The following is a 27,803-nucleotide window of genomic DNA, read 5'->3' on the forward strand; positions in this document are numbered from 1 at the left end:
CATTGTTTTGAAGCTGCTCCAATTCATATTACACCAAGGTTTTAAGAGGAAGTGTTCAGGTCAATTGTAATTCCTTCTCCCATAGATTAACTGGTCATTCAGAGTGAAAAAATGGCAATGACAATGAACACATATTTTGATACACACTGGAAGACCACAAGTTGCATGGTGCAAAGAAAGTGTGACCTCTCTGCTAAAAAGAGGAAATGAACGTTAATCCACATAAAACATTTTTTTCTTCTTCTTCTTTCAGTCATTAACTGAGCTTCAGTTGCTTCTAACTGCATTTTTTAAATTCCAGAAACACATTGACCTTGAGAATATCAGCATGCGTAAACTTGACCCATTCAGTCTGAAATGCTTATTTTAGTAGCAGTGTCTAGCCATAGGTTAAAGGCTCATAACTGCCCCACAATACAACTTCAAGGCCACAACTTTCTGGTTGTTCATGCCACAACACAAGGCAGCACTTCCCAAATACATGCAATCTCAACGTCAGTGTCAGAGTGGCAGCTACTCTGTTAAACAAGTTGGCTTTCATGCAGACTAATAAAACTGGGTAGTCTTTAACCACCTGCAAGTTCTTGTAGACACTTTAATTTATCAAGAGTTCTCTCTAAAATATGCTTCTGACAATTCAGTGAATGAAGAAATGTAATCAACAAATTTCAGTAAACAAGAGGAGAACTGATCATAAAATGTTTCGGTAAAAAGAAAATCAATGAAAACACTTTGGATAAAACACAGATTTATTTTCTCATGTAGGATTTGAAACAACACCACTGGGGTTAAGAGTGTGACCATCATCCAACTAAAGCTACATTTTCAGGGCTTCCCTGGACAATGTCTCAAATAACTAGGTAAAAATGAGCATATAAATAAACTTGTACATTGTTCATTTTTAATGGTCTTATTTATTACAGATTGTGGCAGGTTAATTGGTATTATGAGAGGAATGGGGCAGTTGATCTCTTTAACAGTGTAGCCATTTCTCTACCTTTACTAAATCAAATTGTCAATGACAGCACCAACATTCATTCAGTGGTGACATAAGCAGGCAGCTTCACAAAAATGGCATCAGGAATAGACGCGCAAATGCCAACTGCAGTGTGGGTTGAATGCACAAACACAACTTGCTGCACATCCAATTGGCAGCAGGAGTTACAGTGGCATTTTAATAGTTGGTCTGGACAATTAAATTTTGTTCTTTAATTGTCAAAATTGACAATAAAATTTGAGAAGCAACCTGTGTTCTATAAATTTGTCCCTCAAACAATTTAAAAGTGTTTTCACCATTTGTAACCAGGAATTTCAATTTTTCTTAAAAAAGTATTATTTAGGAATCAGGATAGAAGAAATCCATCATTCAGTGTCCATATTACTGAAAACACATTAACACAGCTGATTGCCTAATCCAGTGTGTGCGCACTGCGTGCAAGATTACAGTGCTTTCTCAAACTAAACCCAAAGAATTAAGGTGCAAATCGCCACTGCTGGAGTTTAAAAAAGACTCAATACCAATAGTCTGTCCACAGCTTGTCTGGCTAGGACTATCTTGCAAACTTGGGCATTGGCTTGCAGGATTATTTAGTGCTGTGTGGAAAGAATCCCTGCTTGCTACTCCCAAATCTAATAAATAAATCAGGACTAGCTGATTGATCATCAACAGAACCCCAAGATATTTGCCTCGTTCAGATAATATTTTACAGATTCTGACAGGGTATTCAATTCTAAACTTTTCTCCAAGCATTCCTAATCAGTGCCTGGGTTCATTTCATCTGCTCCCCAAGAAGGGTAATTTCAGCATTAAGGGATCAACTATATGTTGCAGGTTGCATGTACCTCTGCAGTTTTTTTTGCTGTAAACAAGACTTGAATTCTAATTGCCAGAAGGGACAACTTTTCTTCCAATTTGATCCTTTGACCTTCGTACACAAAACCAACAACTTTCACTCCCCGGTTTTCACTCTCCTATGCAGACAGGAGGCCACATGGGAATGAGATCAGGTGTAATGTTCATCACTGTCGGAGAGACTTGCTGCTTGGGAAAAATGAACAGTGACCTTGAAATGTGCCTCTATAAGGGAGTTGCCTCCACCTTCCGGAAGGCATAGGGAAAAGGCAAAGCTAAGATTCGTGCCAGGCATAACTCAGTATCAACATCAGGCAATACCATTAACCAATACTTCACTGTAAAACTTTTGGAACAATCGAAAGTCAAAGTCAGCTAACTTGTGTCAACAATCAACAATGCCAGCTCCACCAACTTTACAATGCACTTATTTGGCTTGAAACAAGCATTAATGCACAATAATAATGATGACCGTGCATTAAGTGAGAAGAAAAAACCACGAAAAGGATTGTGTTAATCATTTTAAGTAGTTCAATTTTAGGAATCAAACAAAGCTACTATAGCTATCACAAGGAAACCAGATAAAACTGGTAAGGTTCTCCACAATACCCAGAATGAAATGCTCAGTCCCCCCCCTTCCCCACGCTTCTCTTCACCCTTCCTCATTCATCCCCAGGAACTCATTCCCATAAGCTTTCCGCACATTCTCACTCACACAGATCCCTCTGTCTGACCTTCAGTCTTTCACACTTTTCACATCTGTCCCAGAAGTAGCAGAAAAGAAAAAGGGGAGAGTTACATTTATAGAGCACTTCTCATGACCAGCAGACATTGCAAAGCACCTTGCAGCTAATGAAGTACTCATTAAATGTAAACACAGTTGTAATTATAGAATGGTTACAGCAAAAAAGGCAGCCATTTGGTCTGTCTTGTCCATGCCAACTCTTAAGCAACTCAGCTAGTTCCACTCTCCTGCCCTTTCCGTGTAGCCCTACAAATCTTTTCAGATAATTATCCAATATTTTTGAAATCTACGACTGACCTGTCTCTACCACATTCTCGTTAAGTCGTACAGCATGGAAACAGACCCTTCAGTTCAACTAGTGCACAACAACCCTCTCAACAATGCAATTCAGATATTAACTAGTGGCTGTGCAACAAGAAGTTTTCCTCACATTGTTATTAGTTCTTTCAGCAGCTACTATTCCACTGAGGCACTCAGTCATCATTACTGTATACTACTAACTCTCAATGCTGCTGGACAGTAATTTTCCCCTTCCCAAAGATCAAATGATAATTCTATTTCATCGAGTGTTTGACAGTGGTGTTGTAGCAAGGAGCAGCACCACACTGTCTGTGTCTGGTTAACGTGTATCGAAGTAGAGCCACTGGGTTGCAATCAGGAGCAACTATCCTGCAGCAACTCATATCTAATTCCAGCTTCCCTGTCAAAGCCTTGCAGTAATCATAGAACTGAGCTCAGAGTGGCAAAGTACACCATATAATAAAACCTGATCTGCCTGCTGGCAAAGCAGAATATTTCTGTACAGCAGAAGGTAAAGAAAATTATACACTTTACATTTAGAGTCATAGAATCCCTTTTGCGCATCAAGTCTGCACTAACCCTCCAAACAGCATCCCACCCAGACCAAGCCCCTACCCATCCCTGTGACCCCGCATTTACCACGGCTAATCCATCTAAGCTGCACATCCCTGGACCCTGGGAGGAAATCTGAGCACCTGGCAGAAACCTACACAGACATGGGGAGAACTTGCAAACTAGAACCCCAAGCCCTGGCACTTTGAGGCAGCAGTGCTAACCACAGAGCCACCATGTCGAGCGGTTACACTGAGTTTAATTTCAGATAATACATTTAAAAGAATCCACAATCCAACTGACCTTTGATTTCTCAATCAATGAAAATAACTTGCAAGACATCTAATCGTGCTCACTATCTCCCTCCTCATCATCATCTGTGATTTCACAGCTCTCAGTCAAATCTGTTATTGTCATCTGGTTGGAGTCCCCTATCTGTACATTTTTGGCATGCTGAATCTGGATTATGTTAGTGCCTTGACTTTGCTGTTGTGTGGAACTACTGACAGTTAGATTTTGACCTCCTTGGCTATTGCTAGGATTAATGACCTGAAAGGGTGGTTGCATGATGTGGTAGATGGCATGCTGCGGGTTGAAATTTGGCTGGTTCGGTAAACATGATAAAGGAAGATTAAACCCAGGAAATACAGGGAGGTTGGGATAAGGTGGTGGATTTAGCACAGGTTGTGCATGTCCATTAACTGCAGCAAGTCCAGGATGGGGTGGATACATTGCTTGGAAGTGTTGATAACTCTGTGCGAGTTGACTACAAATCTGCATATAATTCCTGTCAGCTGATAGGGCTTTCATGGCATTTTGATAGTCTTTTTTGGCCTGTGCTGTTTTTTCTTCTATCTGTTTATGTCTTTGCTCCTGAAGCCAACTTTTTTTATGCCTCTCAAGTACATCCCAAGTAAATGTCTTTCTTATATGTCTTTCAAAGTGTCTCGAATTCTCATCGAGACTATTAATAGCAGTCAATGCAAAAGGGATGTTGTTTTTACACATTCGATTCTTCTTCGGTAGCAACGGAATGACTGTGTTGTACTTGTGCTCATTTCTGATTGAATGCATCAGAACACTATTGGTTTCATACTCTTCCCAGTGACTGTTAAAATTGTGTGTAAGGAGAAGGATTGTGAACGCAGAGTTGTTAACTGCATCTTCAATACACTTTATTGGACATTGTCCTGGAAGAGAAAATTCCTCAGAAAACGTTGCCCCCTCCATTTTTATTAATGATTCTAGTCTCAATTGAACACTTTCTGCCATTTCTGCATCTTCTCGGGCATGCAAGACAACAAAAGAGTAAAATTTGTTCTCAAAGATTTCCTCATCTGACAGATGAGGAGGTGCTGAAAGGCTGAATTTTCTAGACATGGTTTCAGAGGAGTTCAACTGGTCACTTGTTAGCAGCTTGGTTGCTTCCGGTGAAGGATCATGTGAAATGGAATTGGTGTGTTCTTCATTCCCTGTCCCCCAGTCCTCTGACATTTTTGACTTTGAACTAACTCGCTGGCCACTGTTTGTTTCTCCTGTACATTCTGTTGGTTTCACTTCATTCACTTGTGTGTGTGAAGAACCTCTAGTTGGACAATTCGAAAGAACATTCTTCTGTTTTCCACATTTAACTCCAATGCCATCGGTCACCTTCACCTCTTCCAAAGATTTGTAAGAAGTCAGATTCAATGGTATTTTGGTAGAATGATCAGGGTTAACACTGTTTTCTTCAGTGTTTGCTATTGGGGAGTTTAAGTTGTCCCTATGTGAATTGGAAATGAATGATGCAGGGGGAGATGTGCTGATTTCAAAATGAGTGGGTATTGTAATTCCTGAACTGTTCAGTGAGTCAGTTGCTGGTTTACTAGGGACAGTTATTGGATTGGTCCTGCTTGTAATGGTTGATTTCATACTTGGAATTTGTTCTTCAGTTGACTTCAGAGCTGATACTTCAGCATTCTCCTCATCTTCAAATGTTATAGGACCAAACTGCAACCTAAATTCCTCAATAACTTCCTGAAGATCTATTTTGTGCTCTTGATTGTTGGACTTGAATGCTTTGATGGCAGCTTGACATGCTCGGTTCCTCATGGAAGGGTTGCACAAATTTTCTTCCACGAGCATTCCAAGCATCAAAGCCAGGTCTCTGAGGACATTACCATCTTCTGCAGAAAACTCTTCATTCGATATTTCAGCTGTTTTCTGTTCTCGCTCTGCATCACCTTCAGAACCTCGAATTTTATTCAGAATGCACAAAGCAGATCTATTCTTTGGCAATTCATTTAACACTAACAACGCTGCTCTCTCGGCCTCATCTTTCTTTTTCAAGAAGAATGATACGATGCTGTAAAGGAGTTGATGAACATTTGAAGTTCTTGAGTTGTCAGGATTAAACTTATACCATAGGCTGAACAACCTTTGCTCAGCGACTTCAGACAAAATGTTAAACAAATCATCAAGAGATGGAACGTGATCACAATCCTCTGCCATAACTGCACCTAGTATCAAGGTGGAGTCAACCTACTGGAACATGAAGGAACCAGCCCGTCTTTTGACATTACTTCCAATTCCATTTAGGCTGATTGGACAATAGAAGCTCATCTCATGGGCACATCATACTGGGATTAGAAGTTTTTAGTCTACAAACACTGTGTGCACCTTCTAATGTCACTTCTTAGGTTGACTGAGATGCTTTGCTGGGCTTCATCAGTTCTGTCTGAAAGAGAAAGGGAATACAATAGTTATTTTTCTGTTTGACAACAATTTCAAGACTAATATTGTACATGTTTTTCTCTCCTTTTTTACGCAGTTTGTTGGTACAGAGAACTGATTCCATAGTTAGGTAGCTATTCTTCAGGTATGAACCTGAATTACCCATACAGAATATCACAGGATAGAGCTCTCCTCTCTTCAAATTAATGACCACACACTCACATTACAGTGGGAGATAATGAATAACACTCGAGTAAGATGCCCATTTTTGTGCATGTTGCACTACAGGAGCTTAATGTCACTCCAGTTGAAACCAGCTAATTCAATGCAATTTGGTGTTCAAATTCAAGTCTTTCATCATCGTGGCTCATTGCTACGTTAAATCATACTAATGAGCCACATCTGTATTGATACAGTCATTTGGGAAATCCTGCTTTATTCAACAGAAACAAAATAAACCTAATGATTCCTCTCATCAGACTCTAAATTCATGAAGTTTTATTTCCCCGTTAAATGGTATTTAAGTTACGATAGGGCTAGAAGATATCCTATGGCATTGCTCCTCATATACCAGATGCTGAACTGTTTTACAAGCACAGGGACAGTTACACAATATAAATGTATCATTATCATGATCTTGGTAGAGGCTGATAACATTTTGATTATTTCTTTTGGAAATCCAAAAACCCAGATACTTATTGAAATATAGCCACATGGTTCATGGTTTAAAACAAAAGAATTTTACAACAAAAATCAGTGAACATGTCTGCCTATAATTATGCTCTTAGTCAGTTCCATCAAAGATATTAAAAATACTTGTACTGTAAACTGAACTCGACTCAAAATGTTCTTCAACAATCATTTAACTTAAAACAGCCAAAAAGAGCCCAAGTCATATATTTAACAGAAAATGGGAGATGAATCACTTGGTCTGAATATTGTTTCAAATATTTGTATAAGGATTGATATTTCTTGGGCCTCTCACTTATTTCCAAAGATTTTGTCCCTTCAAATCTTCTCCAACTGTCCCTTCAGCTGTAGCCTCCGCATGTAACAAAGGCTATCATCTTAACCATAACTATCTCAGGACAGAACTCCTGTGGTTTTAATATTCTTCAACTCTGTTGTCTTGCACATAGAAACTATTTTTCTCATCCTCTCTTCCCTGTTTAGCTATCCCAGAAGTCCAACTCACTGTTGGTAGAGTCATTCAGTTATCAAGGATTTTAATCCCTTTTGGCTCGTTCACTAAGTTTCAGCTGAATTTTGCTTGAAACAGATGTTCCCTGCCACCAATGCTTTCTAAACGACTTATAAACAGAAACATACACAGAGAATGCTAGAGAAACTCAGCAGGACTAGCAACATCTGTGAAGAGAGAAACAGTTATTTTTTGAGTCTGGTATGACTAAGGTTCTGAAGAAGAGTCATACCAGACTAGAAATGTTAACGCTGTTTCTCTCTTCACAGATGTTGCTAGTCCTGCTGAGTTTCTCCAGCGTTCTCTTTGTTTGTTTCAGATTTCCAGCATCTGCAGTATTTTGCCTTTATCTGCTAGAAAACACAACCATACACACAGACCTTCCCTCTGTGTTATTAGCTCTGTGTTTACCCTTTGTTTTACTATTGATTAATCTCCTTCGGCAACTTTGTCACTTGATCGGTTGTTTGGATGCAAGTTGCATTTTAATGGAAATCATCTCCCAGAGAAATCCAGTTCTTAAAGGAACCATCACCCCACATAAAATATAGACTTTGCTCCAAAATACACACGGAACATCACATTATTCTGCTGCTGATATCTAGCTAAATTTAACATGATATATCCCATTTACACACAATTCTAATTGCTGTAAGCATAGCCTGAAGTCAATAGGTTGAATTGCTTCTTGATGTTGCAAAATCTACCGATTAAGTGGTGTAAATTTCCTCAGCAAGTTCAGAAAAAAGTCTAAAATGACCACTATTAGTATTTTCTGTTTGTTTTTTCAAATTGAAATGTGATTTTAGAAGAGCATTGGAGCTCTGAGAGAGCTCCCTGCCTTCATCTGTGCTCTGAAATCTTTGACAACTTATTACATAACAAGCCTGACATGGTTTTATATTTCAACTCATCTAAAAGCCAACACATGCAACAATGCAGTTTCACCCCAGTACTGTAATAAGTGTTAATCCAGATTATATACTCAAGTGAAGGAGTTTAAACTCACAAACTGGTGAAAGAGATCCGAGTGCTACTGACTGAACCAAACTGCAGATGTAAGATCAACTGGGTACTGTGCACCTCTGCACCATTATTCATATCTGGATGAAAACTTGGGAGATTTGAGTTTCTCAAACGTTCATTACAACTGATGCTAGAATTAACACCCTTGTTCTTCCTTCAGCAAAATACCTAGTTCTCTGCATAACATCTCCTGTTATTAAGGGAACCAGATCCAAGTCTAGGACTAGGGAATGCAGTCTAAAAATTAGAGTTAGACCTGGAGATGGTAAAGACTACAGATACTGGAAGCTGGAGTCAATAAATGTGGAGTTGGTAAAGCACATCCGAGGAGCAGGGAAATGAACGTTTCGGGCCGATGAAGGGTTTTTGCCCGAAACATTCATTCCCCTGCTCCTCGGATGTGCTTTTCCAACTCCACATTTATTGACTCTAGCTCCCAGTATCTGTAGTTTTACCGTCTCCAGGTCTAACTCTAATTTTTAGACTACATTCTTTTGTGTTGGGAACTTATGTAAGTAGCTAACTCAGTACAACTGAGCACTCGAGTGCTTCTTATAAAGTGCAACAGTAAAGTCGTAAGATCCCTAAACAAGTTAAATTTAAAACAATCTGTGGGAGCCTGGCATCTCAAGGAATTCAGCAGAGGAAGGACAAAGGGGTTTGGTTGATTTTTGCCTAAATAAAACTGTTAATTGGTGAGTATGTCTAGTCTTCAAAGCAAAAGTAAAGTTTCTAATTTATATTTAGGTCTCTTTCTTGTTTTTTTTTAAAAATAGCTTATTAGGTAGGAGATTAATACTAGTGCATTAAAAAGGGAAAATACAATAAAATGTAAACAGCAAGAATATAGGAGTAATTTTAGTTAATAACTTCACTAAATAGGATACAGGTGGCAGGTTGGATGACATGGGATCTGCAGGACACCAGGATCAACATCGAACACATCAGTAGCAAGTGTTTGCATGTTGAGCAACTTCAAATCCAAGTTGATGCTCTAAAGTTTGAGCTGTAGACATTGAACCACATCAGGCAGTCTATTAGGTCATTTGAACTTGGTCTGTGATCAAGGACAGAAGCGGGTGATTGTAGGTGTGACACATATGGGACCCAAAGGGGCAGCTCTTGTGAAGCCTTTCGCCCTGCAATTGTTCCACAGTAATGACCTGTATGGATAAGAGTTGGGACAATAAGGAGGATGGGGTACCTGACTACAAGATCGTGGTACAGATGGCCATTCAAGTGGGATGAGGAAATAGGAATGTAGTAGTGGTACGTGACAGTATAATGAGGAGGATAGATTTGTTCTTTCAGCCAATGAGGACAAGTCCCAAAGGCTGCATTGCCTGCCCAGTGCCAGAGTTAAAGACATCTCCTTGGGGCTTGAGAGGAACTTGGAGCAGAAGGAGAAGGATCAAGTTGTTGTCACCTACATTGTCACTAATAATATTGATGGGGCTGGGGAGGAGTTTCTGCTGCGAGATTTTCAATAGTTAGGAGCTAAACCTTCAAGGTGATAACCTCAGGATTACCGACTCATGGGAAAATTGGCAATAGCGTATATAAAGCAAAGTATTTAAACGCGTGTGGGAGGAATGACGTTCAGTTCAAGAGCATGGGCACCACTAAAGGAGCTGTTACCATTGGATAGGCTTCACTTGGACCAGTGTCCTGGCGACCCGCATAAGGGCTGTAGAGAGGGCTTGAAACAAATTGGGGAGGGGGCTGCTTAGGAGTGGAGAAACAGGCTTACAAAGCAAAAGGAGATGGCAGCATTGCAGGGCAGCTGTTTTAACAATGATATCCAGAGTGGGACAAGAAAGGACAGAATATACAAGCATAAAACAGTAAACATGGACAATGGAAGAATAAAACGAAAATATACGGTTCTTTACTTGAATGCACATAGTATTCAAAACAAACGAACTAACAGTACAAATACAGGTTAATACACATGATTTTATAGCCATTGCAGAGACATGGTTTTAAGGAGATCAAAATTGGAAAGTAAATATTCCAGGGTATGTGACCTTTTGAAAGGATAGGTAGGAAGGGAAGGGAGGCAGCGTGGCCTTGTTCACATGAGATGGAATTATCTTGGATCAGATGATGTAGAATGCATGTGGATGGAGGACAAAAAAAACTTTAAGACATTGATGGGAATAATCTATCGGCCCCCTGAGCAGAAGCTGTTCTGAAGGACAAAGAATAAATCAAGATCTAATGAGGGCATGTATAAAAGTGGTCTATTAAGCTTGGAAGACATTAATCTTCATGTAGATTGGGAAAATCAAATTGGCAAAAGGTAGCTGTAGTGAAGAATTCATAGACTGTATTTGGGATGGTTTTCTAGAACAATTTGCTATCGATCCAACCAGGGATCAGGGTATTTGGATCTGGTAATGTGTCATGAGGCAGTTTTAATAAATTATCTCAGAATAAAAGATCCCCCAGGGAACAGTGATCATAACATGGTAGAATTTAGCATTCACTTTGAGAGTTAGAAACCTGGGTTGGTGAAATAACTCCAAGTCACCTTTTATTCACATGTGCACAGTACATAGACTCTGATTAGATTGCTCAGAGAAAATCCCTAGAATGAGGAGACTCTCTGAATCTCCTGTTCAGCCAGGACTCTCTGATTAGCCCACGTTAACAACCCCAGTCAAGGATCTCATTTATAATATGTAATAGCAGAGCATTTAGAAACCCACATGTAATCAAGCACAGACAACATGGTTTCATGAAGGGAAATCTTCCATTACAGATTTATTTGTTCTTTGAGGTGGTAAACAAACACATTAAGGAGAACCAGTGGATGTAATATATTTGGATTTCCAAAAGACATTGAATACAGTTCAGCATGTAAGGCTATTTAATAAGATAAAAGCCCATGTTGTTGAGGTAGTATATTAGCATGAGTAGAGGATTCGCTAGTTAATATAAATCAGAGAGTTGGGATGAAGGAGGCATTTTCAGGTTGACAACCTGTAACTAGCAGAGTGCCACAGGGATCATTTCTCGGGCTATAGTTATTTATTATATAATGACTTGGATGATGAAAGTGAATGCACTATCACCAAGTTTGCAGGTGACACAAAACACATAAGTAGGCAAGTAATGGGGATGACACAAGAAGTCTACGGAGGAATACAGATGGGTTAAGTGTGTAGTAAAAAACACATCTAATGTGGAAAAATTAGGTTATGCACTTTGGCAGGAAGAATAAAGGAATTGAATATTATTTAAATGGAGATAGACTGTAGATACTGCAACACAAATGGATTCAGGAGTCCATCTTTTTGTGCCTAAATCACAAAAATCTAGCATACAAGTACAGCGGGTAATCATATCAACATTCAAGTTTTTCTGGGACCCAGTTAATTGAGTATTTTTAGAACATAAGAACTAGGAGCAGGGGTAGGCCGTCTGGCCCTTCGAGCCTGCTCCGCCATTCAATAAGATCATGGCTGATCCTTTCGTGGACTCAGATCCACTTACCCGCATTCTCACCGTATCCCTTAATTCCTTTATTGTTCAAAAAAAACTACCTTTTTTTTAAAAATCATTTACTGAAGTAGCATTAACTACTGGCAATAAATTTTAAACTGTTCAGTTCTCCTGCACCTTTCAAACTGCTCCTTCTCCTCTCCACCTCTAAACCTCTTTCTTCTCACTCCCCTGCAACATCTTCCTTCCTCATCCTCTGCCTCCTCCTTCACTAATCCCTGCAGCCTCCTCTTCCCCTTCCACTAACCCTCTCTTCCGTTCCACCAACCACATCCCACCCACAGACAACAGCAATCCCTATACCCAGCTGACAGCAATCCTGAGGTTTGGACCCAGGTGAGGAATAGCCTGTGATTGTAGAAACATGATAGAGACAGAATTTAATCTGAAGAGCTGATTTGCAGATTCTCTCTCTCTCAGGTACACTCAAACAGGAGACAAGAGTAGGCCACATGGCCCTTCAAGTCTGCTCTGCCATTCAACATAACCATGGTTGATCTGATTTCAACCTCAACTCTACACTCCTGCATATCCCTGATAATCTTTCATCTCCTTTGTAATCGAGAATCTGTCTACCTCTGCCTTAAGAACAGTTTAAAATTCTGCATCCATGGTCATTTGAGGAAGTGAATTCCAAAGACACTCAACCCTCCAACCGAAAAACATTTCCTCATCTCTATCCACTAGGACGACCTTGCTCCGATTAGTTGTCTCTAGTTGTCCTCCACCCTACCATCCAGCTATTTTAATTGGAGAGCTACCACTATGATGTGAGCCGTCTCATTTTCACGACTTCTCTCACTCCCTTCAATCTAAATCCAACTAAATTTACACTACTCTACTTTCTCAACTCTAATCTATGAAACTCCTTTTGATGTTTCTGTTCCCCTCCAGCAAGGCTTTTCCAAATTTTGCTTTCTCCTTCAACACCAGGCACAACCAAGCCATCCATCCTCTAACTTATCAAACCTAATTCTTTTTCTTATATCCAGCAATGCTCTTACACACAACTGAATTATTTTTTCCCGTCACCAAATCACACCTGGTATTTTTTAATCTTCGCCAGTAAATCACCTATGTTTTACAATTGTTTAATTTGCATGTGAGGCCTTAAGGGCAATGTACACTATCAAAGGTGAGGGAGAGATAGAGAAGAGGGCAAGGGGGATAAATCAAAATGGAGTTGGAAGGGGAGGTAAAGCTATCTACTCTCTGCAGTGCCCACCTATCTCTAAAGGCATCGAGGGCATTGGTGGACACCACCTGCTCCCTTTCTAAGGGCACCTGGACATGAATGTAGCTGTGGACCAAACCTGTTCTTATCCTGAATTGTTAATTCCACACACCCCAGACAAAAGGGGTTGTGCAACACATGGATCCTAGCTATAAGTTATATTCAGTATCCTCCCCTGGCCCTGCTCTCTCTTCCCATGGATGACAATGTTCTCATTCTAACCTGGAATAATTTTACCTATTCCTCACCTCTGATGGTGTCCAAGCCTCTCCCCTTTCCTTTTGAGTATTTTTCCCCTCAACGTCAGTTGACAATAAACTTTCCACAGAAATATATTAGAAACTGACTGACTCCCGTAATTATCTTTTGGAGTGTTTTTCTTTTGTCCCTGAACGCGTCCCGAAACGCCTTTAAATAAGCTTGCGAGGCTTCCCCCGATGTGTCGCTCCAGTGAGTGGAGAGAGATCTCCATTTCTGCCACTGAGGAGATGGAAACGCAGTTCAAGCCGGGTCACATGGAGCAGGTATGGGGCCGTCCCACTGGGGACAGCCCCCGGTCTGGATAGAGAAGCCTTCTCCTCCCTGACTCCTGTTCTCCAAACACTTACCTCTCACTTGTCTGGTTCGGTGGCGCCACACGAACCAATTTGTGCTAATCGGGAGATGTTTTTACAAACGTCTGGAGCAGGGTGGGGAACCTGAACCCAGTCATCCCGGTCCAGAAGTACCGACACTACCACTGCGCCATAACAGCGCCCACGAAGCAGGAACAGACCTCTCAGCAAATCACAGCTTGCTGATGACGGCTGTGAACGCAGCCAATGGCGAACCAAATACCTCTTTTCCTTAAAAAAAACAAAGGAGAAAACGAAAGTAGGCTTCCTCTTGGCCGCTGCTGGAGATTCGGAGATGAGAACCTTCCTCCTTCCATAGGGATTCTGTAGCCCTTTGCTGAGACAAATACCCATCTCCTAATGTAATTCAACTTGGTACTAAGACTTGCATTTCTGTGGTGCCTTTTGTAAACTCAGGGTTTGGCGAAGTTCCAGATTCTAGGTGTATGAAACGTCACCGGTAGTCTGTGCCCAAGCAAGATCCCATCTACGATGCTGAGCTAATTATTTCAATTAAGGGAAAAATATTTGACCGGGAGACCCGGCACAACCTCAACTGCTCCTTGACCAAGGTGATGTTCCCCCTTGTTCCTTCATGAAATTGTAGAGTCCGAAGAACTGTACGCCTGAGGGCGTCCACTTTCCGGAGAGAACGAGGAAAAGTGGGAACCTAAAGAGACAACGCGAACAAATTCATCCAAGCTATGGAGGGTGGAAACTGAGAGGCAGGGAAAGGGAATTCTCCCACCAACCTCTCACACTCCAATGCTGTCTTCTGCCACTCTTGTCGCTACACCGGGAGCAAGAAAATGCAGTACAAAATGTTTGGTCAGGGCATGAACGACAAGACATTGTGACCTGGAGAGGGGAGCATGAACTCTCGTACGCTGCCAGACATTGAGTAACCAACAATGACAGAAGCCAAAGACTGTGTCCCCAGCTGCCCTCTTTATTGTTCATTAACTGTGGTGTTAAGTGACAAAAGGTGCTTTCATGTCCAGCAGTTAGGTGCACAAGTCTGGAACTTTCACAGATATCAGCACTCTCATATAAAGAAAATATTTTAGAAATGTATTCTCAAGTTATGAGCATTGCTGCCAAGGCTGCATTTATTTATGATTCTTGGCTTTTCAGAGGGTGATGGTAAGCCTTCATCTTGAGGTGCTGCAGTCTTAATGATGAGCTGTTGGGAATTTCAGTGATTTTGACCCATGAAGGAGTAGCAGTAGATATCTGTTGGAATAAAGTATGACTTGAAGGTGGTGCCTGTTGCCCTGCTTGGCATTGTACATTTGAAAGGAGCTGTTGAAGCCTTGCCAGTCCCTGAAGTGTGTTTTGAATGGAATATAAACTCCTGTGTCAGTGTGCTGAGGGAATGGATGTTTAATCTAATAAACTGTGTGTTAACGAAGCACATTGCTCTATTCTGGTTAGTGTCAAGCTTCTTGAGCCTAGGCCAGTGAACAAAACAGTATCCATCACACATCAGATATTTGTCAGTTACAGAACTAGGGGGCAGGAAATCAGTGCAGAATACCCAGCCTCTGACAACCTTTTGTCTTCATGGAACTTATGTGACTGTGAGCTTTTGGTCAATAGTGACCCCAGGATGTTCATTGAAAGATAGTCAGTAATGAGTATCAAGAGGAGGTGGCAAGATTTGTTCTTTTCAAAGAATGTTATTGCACGACATTTGTGAAGGATGTTTTTTGCCATTTTCAATGAAGGGTGGATAGTTTCAAAATCCCATAGTTTTGTGGTTTTAAAGAGCTTCTGTGAAATTAGCATCAAATCACAAAACTGGAGCTGGATTGCAGTGGGATCCATGGGTCATCTGCCTAATTTGACTGGAACAACAGTATCATGTTAACAGAGGTGAATGGCAGACAAGGTTGCAAGCTTCTGTTTGAGCATTAAGCCCTGGAAATATTGTTAAGTCTCAACAAAAAAAAAGAGGAACAGGAGAAAAATCGTTTGACAAAGAGGAAGTCTGACCTTAATAAAGAGACAAAAGTAAAATCTTACATTCTGCATCCAATTAAATGTGACTGGAAACTGAGGAGAAAATCAAATCTACCTCCAAATGCCTGTCTCTTAAGTTTTACTGCTGTTGTGTTTGCTTCAGCTGATTCCAACTACTTTAATGTCATTTGTGAGTTATTTCCTATTTTCTTGCTTTATACCTCAGACTCTTGTGAAGTTACAATGTATCCCTGGCCAAGAGGGCAGTCAAGCAGGTCAGTATTGCTTCAATTCCCTTTCAGTAATTCTGCCTTGCCCAGGTCTGGAACAGCTCAGCTTATACCAGCCACTTTCCACAGTGCACTGAGGGGCACAAACCTGTTTCCATCATTGGGCAACATAGAGCTCAAGGCTTTTCACATGATTACACAAATACAACTGTCATTTATTGAGAGATAGTAGGAACTGCCGATGCTGGAGTCTGAGATAACAAGGTGTAGAGCTGGATGAACACAGCAGGCCAGGCAGCATCAGAGGAGTAGGAAAGCTGACATTTCGGGTTTGGACCCTTCTTCAGAAATGGGGGAGGGGAAGGGGGTTCTGAAATAAATAGAGAGAGAGGGAGGCAATGATAGAAGGTGGATAGAGGAGCAGATAGGTGGAGAGAAGACGGACAGGTCGAGGAGGCGGGGATGAAGCCAGTAAAGGTGTGTAGGTAGGAGTTGGGATGGGGGTTGGTCAGAGAGGAGGGAGGAATGGGTAGGTGGGAGGGAAGACGGACAGGTCAAGGTGGCAGGGATGAGGCTAGTAGGTAGGAAGTTGGGGGTGGGTGTTGGTCAGTGAGATGGGAGGTGTCATTTACTGATGGAAGAAGGGACAAGTGACTGTCTTGTGGAGTCTTAAAATACAAGTTGCCAGGTTAGTAAAGAGGCTGTACAAAAATGTCAGCCTTAGCTAAATGGTAGCACACTCACCTCCAAATCAGAAGATTATGTATTCAAGTCCCATTCAAGAGACTTGAGTACATAACCCAAGCAGCCCTTCCAATACAGTACTCCAACATTGTTGAAGGTACCATCTTTCAAATTAAATGTTAAATTAGGGCCCTGTTGGTCTCCCTGGGTGGATGTTAGAAAATCCTTGGTACTGATTGAAGAGAAGCCACTAGTGGGAGTGCTGTAGTGCCTTAACCAATATTTATCCTGCTATCTTTAACACTACCTCAGATCATCTGGTCATAGGGGCTTGTACGAGTTTGTTGCATAAATTGATTGTTGTGTTTTCAAAATTGCAACAGTGCTAATACTTTAAAATTCCTTCATTGCCTAAAGATCCTGTCTGGGGTTTGCACTTTCTAAGGTGGTGAGTATCTTAGGTGCCTCTGTAAGTTCCCTTTCTTTCATAAAAGAGCATTTCTCTTTTGCTTGTCCTTGTTGTTTTGACCTTTAATGTAAGGTGTTTAAACCCACAACACATTCATATGGTCACCTTAGAGGGTGGCATTTTTTCAGCACTAGCTTGATGGCTTGGGGAGCAGGGGTAGGCTAGAAAATTAGCTTTCTCTGAGTGGCCCAGCAACAGATCAACTGCCCACTCAATGGAAACAGGAAATGAATTTAAGTTATAATATCCTTATGAGGGGCAATTTTCTGCTTCTGGAGCAACATGCCCTCCCCCACCAACATAGGGAGACTGACAAAGTACTGGAAGCAGCCTCCCTGCAGTGATCTAGGGAGCTCCATCCTTAAAGACTTGTAGGGTAGGGCCCATGACACTAACTTTCCCTCCAGTTAGAAGGGCTGCCTCTTTGGCCTGGCCAACTACCTAGTAATTTTATAACTCCAAGTGAGCCCTCCTGTTATTTGTCCTGCCCACCACACTCAGTTAGGCTTTCAAGGTTCCAGATTTGCTGACCCCCTGATTGGTGAGTCAGACTACCATCCTTTATCAGACAGTTTGGAGATCTCCAGTAATATCCAACAAGGCCCCTTTTCCAGTGGGTACAGAGTCAGAATTCCCATTAGTCCCCCCAGAGACCCAAAGTCCTGAGGGAAAATTAAGTCCATAGTGTCAATATGCTATGCTTCTGACCTGCTATTTAAATATTTGAATAATCTGATGTGACATTATTATTTGGAATGATGACAATTTGTTGGATTGAAACTCTTCTAGGTCTATAAGAAGATTTTGCCCCTTTGATACACCATACAATTCACATTAACAGTTTACCATATTGAAATTATTCAGAAAATGTTTATTTCTACATATTTTCTAATACACCTTGTTAATAGGTTACACAAATGTTGTATATTCTTTTTATTATCATCCGAAAGCGATCTTCATAAATTAGTACTGAATGATTTGATCAGAGGTGAATTGGAAAGGATTGGCAGGTAACTAACCTGGCACTCTACATTTTGTCAATATTTAGTGGAAGGAAAACAAATCAACTTTCACTGGAACTTTCTGTTCTCACTTGTTCATTCTCAGAACCTCAAAAGTACGGAACTTTTTTCGTCCTTCAGTTTCACTTCCTTGTCCAATTGTCACAACTTAAACTGCAACCATGAAATTACTGAATGATCATTTGTAATCTTCTTTTCTCTGCTACTTTTTCCAATCTTGCTAGTGTGCAGCAGTATAGAGTTTCATCTAGCTTTCCCAATGAAAGAATAGGTACCTCTCGGAACCATTTCTACTCTGAAATTAGGGAGAAAACCTGATCACAGTAACTCTCCTGTGCCCTTTTTCGTTCAGCTTTTCCCATGCTACATGTGGTTTCCACAACACTGGTTGATCACCTTTCTCCTTTTTTTTTGCTTATTTGTTCATGGGATGTAGAAGCTTTCTTCTCCAGACAGCATTGGAGGCAGAGTCTTGAATACTTTTAAAGCAGAGGAAGAATTTTGCCTAATAAGGGAATCAAAGGTTATTTGGGTAGGTAGGAATGTGGAGTTGAGGCCACAATCAGAACAACTATGGTATTACTGAATGGCAGAGTAGGCTTCAGGGGCCGAATAGCCTACTCTTGCTCCTAACATGTCTGTTTGTAATACTAACTTCATGTACAAACCATCTGGAGAGAATATGAAAGAAAAATATTTCTGAAGAAGGGTCCCCAACTCAAAACGTCAACTTTCCTGCTCCTCTGATGCTGTCTGGCCTGCTGTGTTCCTCCAGCTCCACACTGTGTTATCTCTATTTTGGAAATGCATGGCAGCTGGTTCAGCATCTTAAAAAAAAGACAGGTTAACATTTCTGATGTGACCCTTCATCACAGCTGGATGATTCCTTTACTAGTGTTAGAATTTATTTCCTTCTTTTGATTTCTTTGCCCCTCCCCAGTGGTATTTTCTCAGGGCACAGCACCACTCACCAGCAACATTCAATCTTAAGTACTCATTAGAAGGTGACAGATTGGACAGTGATTGACAAGATAATATGATACAGTGGGTTGTCTACCACAATTACTACAGTCAGGAGAAATGTCACAAAATCACAATGGGTCTTGAGCTACTTGACAAGGGAACAGACCACAGCTAAGCCTGATCCTACACTTAGCTGATGTTGACATAGGAGTCCCTGAGTGGTGATCAGGAATAAAATCCCAGGCTGATTTTTTTTTCTCTTCCCTCTCTCAGCAGGAATGGGAAGGGCTGGCATCGGGATTGTAAAATCCATCCAATTACATAGGCCTTGCATGAATCATTCAACCTGATCATCTTGTGAATTGTTTACATATATTACATTTTGCAAATATATCTTTTGCTAATGTTGCATGTGGATTTGACATCGGATTAAGTCAGCTGTATCATGATCCAATGAAACGTAGAGGCCCAAATTCAATTTGAAGAGAAACCCCTGCAAGGCCAACATCAATCTTGACCATACTAGTTCCACATTTATCACCACAGGCATCAGCAAATGCAGAGACTGACAAGTAGCAGTGAAGCATTATGCTTAAAAGATTTGCCTCTCTCACAAGCATTTCCTGTGTGTAATTTTGGATTTCCAGAACAGTCAGCTTTTTGTTACAGTGCACAGAATTTGGAGATTTTTAAAGCTTGCAACTTGTTGACTACTCAACAGCCTTGTTGGCTGGTGCCCTAAGTTCTCATTCTCTGCTTGTATTCAACAGAGATCTCATCACATAGGAAATAAATGGCTTTACAGCTAAGACTTGATCCAAATTTCTTCAACTGTCATTGAGTCAAGATCCTGGAATTCCCTTCCTGACAGCATTTGGGTGTAACCACAGCAGATGGAATGCAGTAGTTTAAGAGGGCAGTTCACCAATACCTTCTCAAGGGCAGTTAGGGAAAAGCAACAAAGGCCAGAGATGTCCACATCCCATGAAAGAGTAAAACTAAAATGATCTCCTAGACTTACTTCCATAAGACAGTAGCAGCAAAAGTAGATTACTGAGCTCAGTTATTGCTTGAGAGAAACAGAGGAATTTTCCAGGGATTTTTTTTTTCTGAGTTTTCTCTTTTTGTATCTTCTAGGAGATTGGACAGCTGAGAAGAGGGAAGTGGGGTGAGGCAGCGTTCGGATGGTGGTTAGGAAGTATGTAGCCACGTGAATGTGAGACAGGCTTGATGGTCTTTTTTTGCCCGTCATTTTTGTACCATCCACATCCATTATATAAAATTACACAGCTGAAAACTTATATAAAACATTTATTTTAAAAAAGATAGACATTTTTATTTGGATTTAGTAATGCTTATACCTATCTAACATATAGAATTAACTGGTCCTGGGTTCCCATATGAATTAAATACAATCTGATTATTTCAAACCATACAACTGCTAGTTCTAAAGAGAAATGTGTACTGGAATTGTTCCGATCTTAATGGGGGCTGAGGCCGACACTGAGACGTGATATGCTGGGATGGGAATTGTCACCTGCAGCTGATATGAGATTGAAATAATCTTACATCTTGACATATCGCTGATAAACATTGGTTTCGGCAGCTGTAAGGATCCGAGGATTTTTGTGACCCGTCTTGGTGGAGCCTCGATCACTGCCTCCATCTTCTTAAGTTCGCTCTTCTCAATGAACTCGCGGTAATGGTCGCACAGTGCTTCCTGAACGAATGCCTTGTACTTGATCTCAGCTCCAATGGAGTAACAGATTATCCGGAGAAATCTCATTGTTCGGTTGTCGATTTCAGACGTGATGATGATGTCTTCACCAGGGACGAACCCACTCTTGTCCACTGTTACATTCATAGAAATCCCTGGCATCTTCCAGCACCAGTATGAAATTTCTTTCTCAGCTGTCAACTTCAGAGGGAGCTGGAGACAGAGGGAATAAATGGCATCACTGACACTGTTGAAAAATAGAACGGTACAGCTTTAAATATGAAATGAAAATGCTGGAGGATCATAGCAGGTCAGTTAGTATCTGTTAAAAGGATATGACAGTTTAGATAAGGTTAGTGAAGACCGATTGATAATATTCACGTGGAGCACAAAAACCAGCTTGATCAGTTGAGCTGAATTGCCAGTTGTTGTGGTGTTGGTCTTTATTGTGTAAGATTAAAGTGTTTGAGGTGTACATTTCTACATCAGGTTGTCTTTTCTCTTTAGTGGTATTGAATGGTCAATCTTAGTTCGATTCAAAGTACATTCTAAAGATTTGAGCACAAAATATAAAGCTAGATTTTACACTCCACTTGCAATGTGTTTGAAGGGAAAGGGAAGGAATCTTAGAAAAAGCAGTAAGTGGCATGCCCAGACGCAAACCCCTACATTCAACAGTGGACGTATCAAATGGCCAACCCACTCTTCAGTCTCTTGAGGCACTTAAGTGGTCTATTAATGGCCACACCTTGTCTTCGTGGCTATTTGGCCATAGAGAGAGTGAGTATCGTCCCAAGTGGGGATTCCAACAGATGTAGTTGAGTGGCTCAGTGGTTAACACTGCTGCCTCACAGTGCCAGGGGCCCGGGTTTGATTCCAACCTTGGGCAACTTACTGTGTGGAGTTTGCACATTCTCCCCATGTCTGTGTGGGTTTCCTCCCGGTGCTCTGGTTTCCTCCCACTGTCCAAAGTTGTGCAGGCTAGGTGGATTGGCCATGCTAAATTGGCCATTGTATTCAGGGATGTGTAGATTAAGGGGTATGGGTCAGGGTGGGATGCTCTGAGAGTCGGTGTGGACTTGTTGGGCTGAAGAACCTGTTTCCGCACTGTAGGGATTCTAAGATATTCAAAGATGGTGATTGGAATCTCCTTTGGAGGTGATCAGCTGTGCTCATTGGATGCACGACCCTCTCATCCCCTTTAAACCAACCACATCATTTTCCACATCTGGTACCACACACCCTTCTTACCATTACTGGTGCCTGCCAGCCAGGGCTGCCTTCAACCTGGCTTCCATAACCTCCTCTTCTTTGTGGCACTGTTTGCTGTCCCAGCAATGGCCACTACTTGAACCTGGTGCCACTGGAACGATTTACTGACGGATTTCTCAGGTATATATCTGTCCAGATCGGGGTGGAGTTTTCACACTGAACAAGTTAATGATCTACTGAGTGTAAAATGACTGCAGGGTTGATGTTGATTTTTTTTAAGTCACGAAGCGGGCACCAGGGAACATGGTACCCCATAAATACCAGCCAATAGATTACTCTTTGGTTGTACAGACCAACTGTAAACCAAACCATTACAATTATAACCCAGTTGAAGATTGAAAACAAAACTGGGAGTCATAGAATAATTATGGTACAGAAGGAGGCCATTCATTTCATTGTGCTTATACTGGCCCTCTCAAGGAATAATTCAGCTCGTGCCACTCCCCAGCCTTTCCCCTGTAGCACTGTACATTTTTCCTTTTCAGGTAATGATCCAATTTCCTTCTAAAAACCTTGATTTCACCTGTTTGCTGCACACTTTCAAGCAGTGCATTCCAGATCCTAACCATTCCCTGTGTATAAAAAGGTTTTTCACATGTTGCCTTTGCTTCTTTTGCCAATCAGCTTAAATCTGTGCCCTCTGGTTGATCCTTCCATCAATGCAAAAAGTATTTCCTGATCAACTCTATATAAACACTTAATGAGTTTGAATTCTTCCATCAGATCTCCTCTTAACCTTCTCTAAAGAGAACTTAAGCCCAGTTTCTCTTTGCAATGGACAGCAGTTCCAGTCTCTACAATCTGTACACATATCTGAAGTTCCTCAACCCTGGAACCATTCTCTTGAATCTTTTCTTACACCCTCTCATGCCTGCATAGCTTTCCTGAAGTGTAATACCTGGAACTGGGCTCAATACTCAGGTGAGGTTCATCTAGTTATCAGTGTTTAATGTAACTTCCTTGCTTTTGTGCTCTGTGTCCCTATTTATCAAACCCATGTATCCCAAATGCTTAATTAACTGTTTTTTCTCAACCTGTCCTTCCAGCTTCAGTGGTTTGTATATACACATCCAGGTCCCTCAGCTCCTGAACAACCACCACCACCCCACACCACTTAGAATTGTACCCTTTCTTTTATACTACCTTCCTGCTTTCAAGTAGATCATTGTACAGTTCTCTGCGTTAAGGTTTATCTACCACCAGGCTATCCATTCCACCAGTTTACCTAAAGTTTACCTCTAACTTTTGAAGTGCTACATTATCCTCCTCCTAAATGACAATATTTACAAGTATTGTATCATCGCAAAATTTTGACATTGTTCCCTCTACATCAAGGTCTAGGTCATTAATGTAGGTCAGGAAAAGCAGAGATCCTAATACTTATCCCTGGAGAGCTCCAATATAAACCTTGCTCTAATCGAAAAAGCAACTGTTTACTACGACTCTCTGCATCCTGTTGCTCAGGCAATTTCATATCGTTTTGATACTTTTTTTTATTTCATGAGCTCTAACTTTGCCGACAATTCAGTTGTGCTGCTCTTTATGAAATGCCATTTGGAAATCTGTCTATGCCACATATTATCCTCATTAACCCTTTCTGTTCACTGGTCAAAAAACTCAAGCACACCAGTTAAATATAATTTGGCCTTGAGAAGTCAAGGAGACAGGAGTGTTTTGTTAGCTCTGCTACTGCAGGTTAATCCTTTATTACACTGTTAGCTCATTCTGGAATCCCTCATAACTAGGAGGTACCTTATTACTGGGATCAAGATTAAGGTTGAATGTTTCCTGTATTTTCAAAATCTTCTCCACCTGTGCTAGAGTTCCCCCAATGGCTGTGCAGAACGCCCGCACGTAATAACGGATTTTCCCATGACTACCACTAAAGCTAGATGGGAGAGTATCTTCTAGTTTGTAGCTGAACTGGAAGACATGGGGGCCAGCTTCCAGGGTTTGTTCCAATCCTTCAGCATCGTGATCTGTGGAGGAAAAGGTAGATATTGTGATTAGGCAGTGCACTTTAGCTAAAAGCTAGCTCTAGGAGGTAAGAGTTATATTTATGCAGCACCTTTTATGATCTCAGAACATCCCAAAGTGCTTTACAGCAAATGAAGCACTTTTAAATTCAGCCACTTCAGTACTGTAGGAAATGTGGCAGTCACTTATTGGATAGCAAATTCTCATGGTTATATCATAAATGACCAGATAATCTGTTGGTGATGTTGGTTGAGGAATAAATTGATAAATGTTGGTCAGGACATTAGAGAAATAACCCTGCTCTTTTTGAATTAATGCCTTTGGATCTTTTATGTTAATCTGAGAGATGTAGGGGTGGTATTTTCATCGCAAAGGCAGGTAGCTTGGGTTGGGAAATTTCTCAACCTGTCACACACCTCTATTTAAAGGGCTTTCGTTAGACCCAATTGCACTCCTGGGAAAGAGGGTTTGGGGGAGGTGGCGTGCTCAGTCTGTACAGAGTTGCACTTATTGACCCGAAAGAAGATAGTAGACAGTATTCCTAATCTACCTGACAGTGAAAAAAATCTCCCATTCGTGAAACACAAAATTCAATCAAATCTTTTAAATATCAAGTTAATCTGTTCTATCAAGAACAGCTAATCCTTTAATATAAAACAAAGAACTGTGGATGCTAGAGATCTGAAACAAAAACAAATTGCTGGTGAAACTCAGCAGGTCTGGCAGGATCTGTGGGGAGAAAGCAGAGTTAATGTTCTGTGTCTGATGACTCTTCATCAGAACTTAGTCTTTTAATAGCCTCTTTAAACTGTCAAACCGTTATTTTAATATCTCTTGCTTAGATAATTGTATCTTTTGAAACTCTGCTAATCATTCCAAGATGACATAATAATTATTCTTGGGAAATGTCAACAAAGAACTCTGTTGAAACTGTGGAACGGGCAGTCACATTTTATTTTCTAACCTATTCTAGATGGCCAGTTAACCAAAGCATTCCAGTAGATCATTTCTTTAATTCTTACTGATAGCTTAGCCTGTTTTGTATTCCAGGTTTAAAGAGCTGGGCGTACGGATCATGTCACTTAAACAGATCTGATCCACACTTGAAGAGTTTGCATCTACTCCATGACTTGTGACTCCCACACAGTGGATGAACAACAAAACTCAGCACTAAGTTCAAATAGGCCTGCCTAGTTCGGCTTCCCTCCTGAGAATCATACCCTGCACCCTCCCCACTCAACAAGAATTAGATGTTCAATCTAGAGGGCAGGACTTCTACTTTCACCTCCTGCCCACCATTGATCAAGGCCTATGGAGTCTTCCTGACTTTAGGAAAATCTGTCCTGCAGCCTCAATTTAACATGTTATCCAAAATGCCACATCCCCTACATTGCAGCATTCCCTGAGTGCTGCACTAGATTTCATGCTCAATAGTTTAAACCTGAGTTAAGAGTGTTACCACTAAGTCACAGCTGTCAGTGTACTGAAGTCTCATCAATATCTCATGTGTGAGTTTTAAACAGTAGAGACTTTGTAATGTAATCAGCACAGTATCAGAAGTTGATATTGTTATTTTAATTGAAAAATCAAGGTAAAGGGTCAAAGCCCATAAAGAAGGACTGACAATGACTGAATTATATAAGTTGAAAGCACGGAGACCAAGGGAGGAGGTCAGCCAAGTTGAAAAAGAATAGAAGGGAGGGAGTAGTTATCTAATTCAAACACTAGAGCGCTCTTGGAGTTTAGACTGACATCACAGTATTTAAGCTGGTGGAATTCTGAGGACGGGTAAATCGGGTGAGTAAACAACAAAGTAATTTCTTCCTTTCAGAAATTCAGAAAGTCTGGACGTAAGCTGCTGCATGATTTCAGGGATGGTGCAGCTAAGTACAGTGAGAACATGTGTCAGGGAGGGAGGTTAGAAGAATCAACATAAAGGAGGGTGCTGAGAGGATTTTCTTAATGTTATTCTTTTGCACCTCATTAATATATTTATATTGAATTTTATAAATTAAGGCAGACCACGTCAGATCTGTGAAATGCATGTCCTGTTCCAGGATACTTCTTGTCACTTTCGGCTGGCATCACAGCAGGACCAGTCTGTGAACTATGTGGTAAACATGTTTCTGGATGTAGTCACATTGCAACTTAAGAGAGTGCAAGACAGAAGAACAGGGAAGGACTGGAACAGGCCCCTGGTGCAAGTGGGAAGTGGCTTCTGGGGAGTGCAGCTTCAGCAATGGATGGATCAGCTATAGATTGGGACAGCAATTTTGACGAGAGATTTTGTGGTTAGAGAAACAGACGTGTCTGTCTCTAGCAGCAGACATTAATGCATGTTGATACACTGCCTCACTGCTGTTATAGTCAAAGATGGAACCGAGGGCTGCAAATCATTCTGATGTGAAGGGTGAACGGTTTGAAGCCATGGTCCATATTGATACCAACAATATCCATAAAAAGAGAAAAAGGTCTTGCCAGCTAATTTTAGGGAGCTGGGAAGGAGACAAGCAAGCAGGACCATAGAGATAGCATTCTGAATTACTCCCAGTGCCACATGCTAGTAAGTACAAATGTGGGAGGATGGAGCAGATAAATGCAAGGTAAAGCTGTCACAGTTCTGCCAGACCATTGGGCTGCTCTCTCATTACAGAGAGACAACTGATGGTTGTTTAACCTGAGGGTCACTACCGCTCAGGCAAGAGGAGAGGTTGAGGAGGAGAGTTCTTCTTGGTGACCTTAGCTGGTGTGAGAATTAAACCCACACGTTGGTATTGCAAACCAGCTGGCCAGCCAACTGAGAGAAATGCACGGATGGAGAGATTGTGCAGGAGAAAGGGCTTTAGATTCCTGGGATATGTATAGGATGGGCTGAACGGCTAAACTTGTTGATGATATTTGACAGCTGCATGACATTGAATAAGTCCTGTGAACATTCTTGTGCATGCCGAAGACTGCACAATCAACGTGTTTTTCTGTTATTGTTTTTCTGTGCCTTGCAGTTTGTTACGCTGTATAAGAGAAAGAGTTTCATTCCAAGTTGCTGGACTTCACCTCAGACCAGGATCGCGAAAGGTGCCAGGATCAACCTAAGCCTCCAGACCAGCCGTAGATTGAGGGGTCCCTGACAGGCAGAAGGGTGTGAGGCTTAATGTTTTTTTCCTTTCTTTTTCATTTCTTTATTTACTTAATAAATGTTCCCTTCTTTTTCCACCTTTTATTATTACTCAATAAATGCTAATATTTAAGCAAATTGCTGTTATCGCAACTTCTCTTAACTACATTTAACCAAATCTGAAAAGAATCCCTTGTGGATACACTCTGTGATCCAAGACATTTTTGGCAAGTGAGAATGGGATTTGGGAAAATGTGTAAGAGAAGGGAAAAGCAACCTGATGCTCTGGAGACCTTCCGTTTTGAGGGGTGGAATGTGGCAGAGTCTGGATTTGGGTTTGTAGCTAATATATTAGCACAATTAGGGCCCCTGAAAGGATGGGGAACGGTTATAACCAGAAGAAGAGAGAGCTGGAAGCCAGGTTTCTGCGCTGTGCAAGTACACTGAACCTTGTAGAAGTGTTAACTCTTTGTGGACTGGTTTGAATGCACCTTTGTTTGTTGGTTGCTAAATGTCGTCTTGTGCCATTTGTGTGTTTTTGTTACCTGGCGCTTGAGATCTGGGGATACTTTGAAATTAGTTTGCATTTTGGGGATGGATGGAGATTTGAAAGTGTGTTGTGTGCCTGTATCAATGTGGGATATGTACG

General features: G+C 41.1%; 2 protein-coding genes across 2 annotated transcripts in view; both read right to left on the reverse strand.

Moving 5' to 3' along the window:
* Positions 1-731: 731 nt before the first annotated feature.
* Positions 732-13,915, reverse strand: ticam1 (toll-like receptor adaptor molecule 1). Its single transcript, XM_048614071.1, has 2 exons — positions 13,738-13,915; positions 732-6,165 (listed from the first exon to the last, which is right to left on the reverse strand). The coding sequence occupies exon 2, from the start codon at positions 5,937-5,939 to the stop codon at positions 3,792-3,794; it is 2,148 nt and encodes a 715-aa protein (XP_048470028.1). The 5' UTR covers positions 5,940-6,165; positions 13,738-13,915; the 3' UTR covers positions 732-3,791.
* A 6,605-nt stretch (positions 13,916-20,520) lies between these two features.
* Positions 20,521-27,803, reverse strand: part of LOC125486437 (arrestin domain-containing protein 5-like) — a 34,088-nt gene continuing 26,805 nt past the window's right edge. Inside the window, exons 2-3 of the mRNA XM_048613894.1 lie at positions 23,815-24,041; positions 20,521-21,003 (exon numbers count right to left, since the gene is read on the reverse strand). Coding sequence (XP_048469851.1) covers positions 20,521-21,003; positions 23,815-24,041 — 710 coding nt within the window. The remainder of the gene's footprint in view (positions 21,004-23,814; positions 24,042-27,803) is intronic.

The sequence above is a fragment of the Rhincodon typus genome, chromosome 29 (assembly GCF_021869965.1).
Source record: "Rhincodon typus isolate 14 chromosome 29, sRhiTyp1.1, whole genome shotgun sequence".
Lineage (NCBI taxonomy): Eukaryota > Metazoa > Chordata > Chondrichthyes > Orectolobiformes > Rhincodontidae > Rhincodon > Rhincodon typus.

Bases quoted from the DNA above. Each gene is read 5' to 3' on its own strand.
- ticam1 (XM_048614071.1), bottom strand. From the start codon at position 5,939: ATGGCAGAGGATTGTGATCACGTTCCATCTCTTGATGATTTGTTTAAC.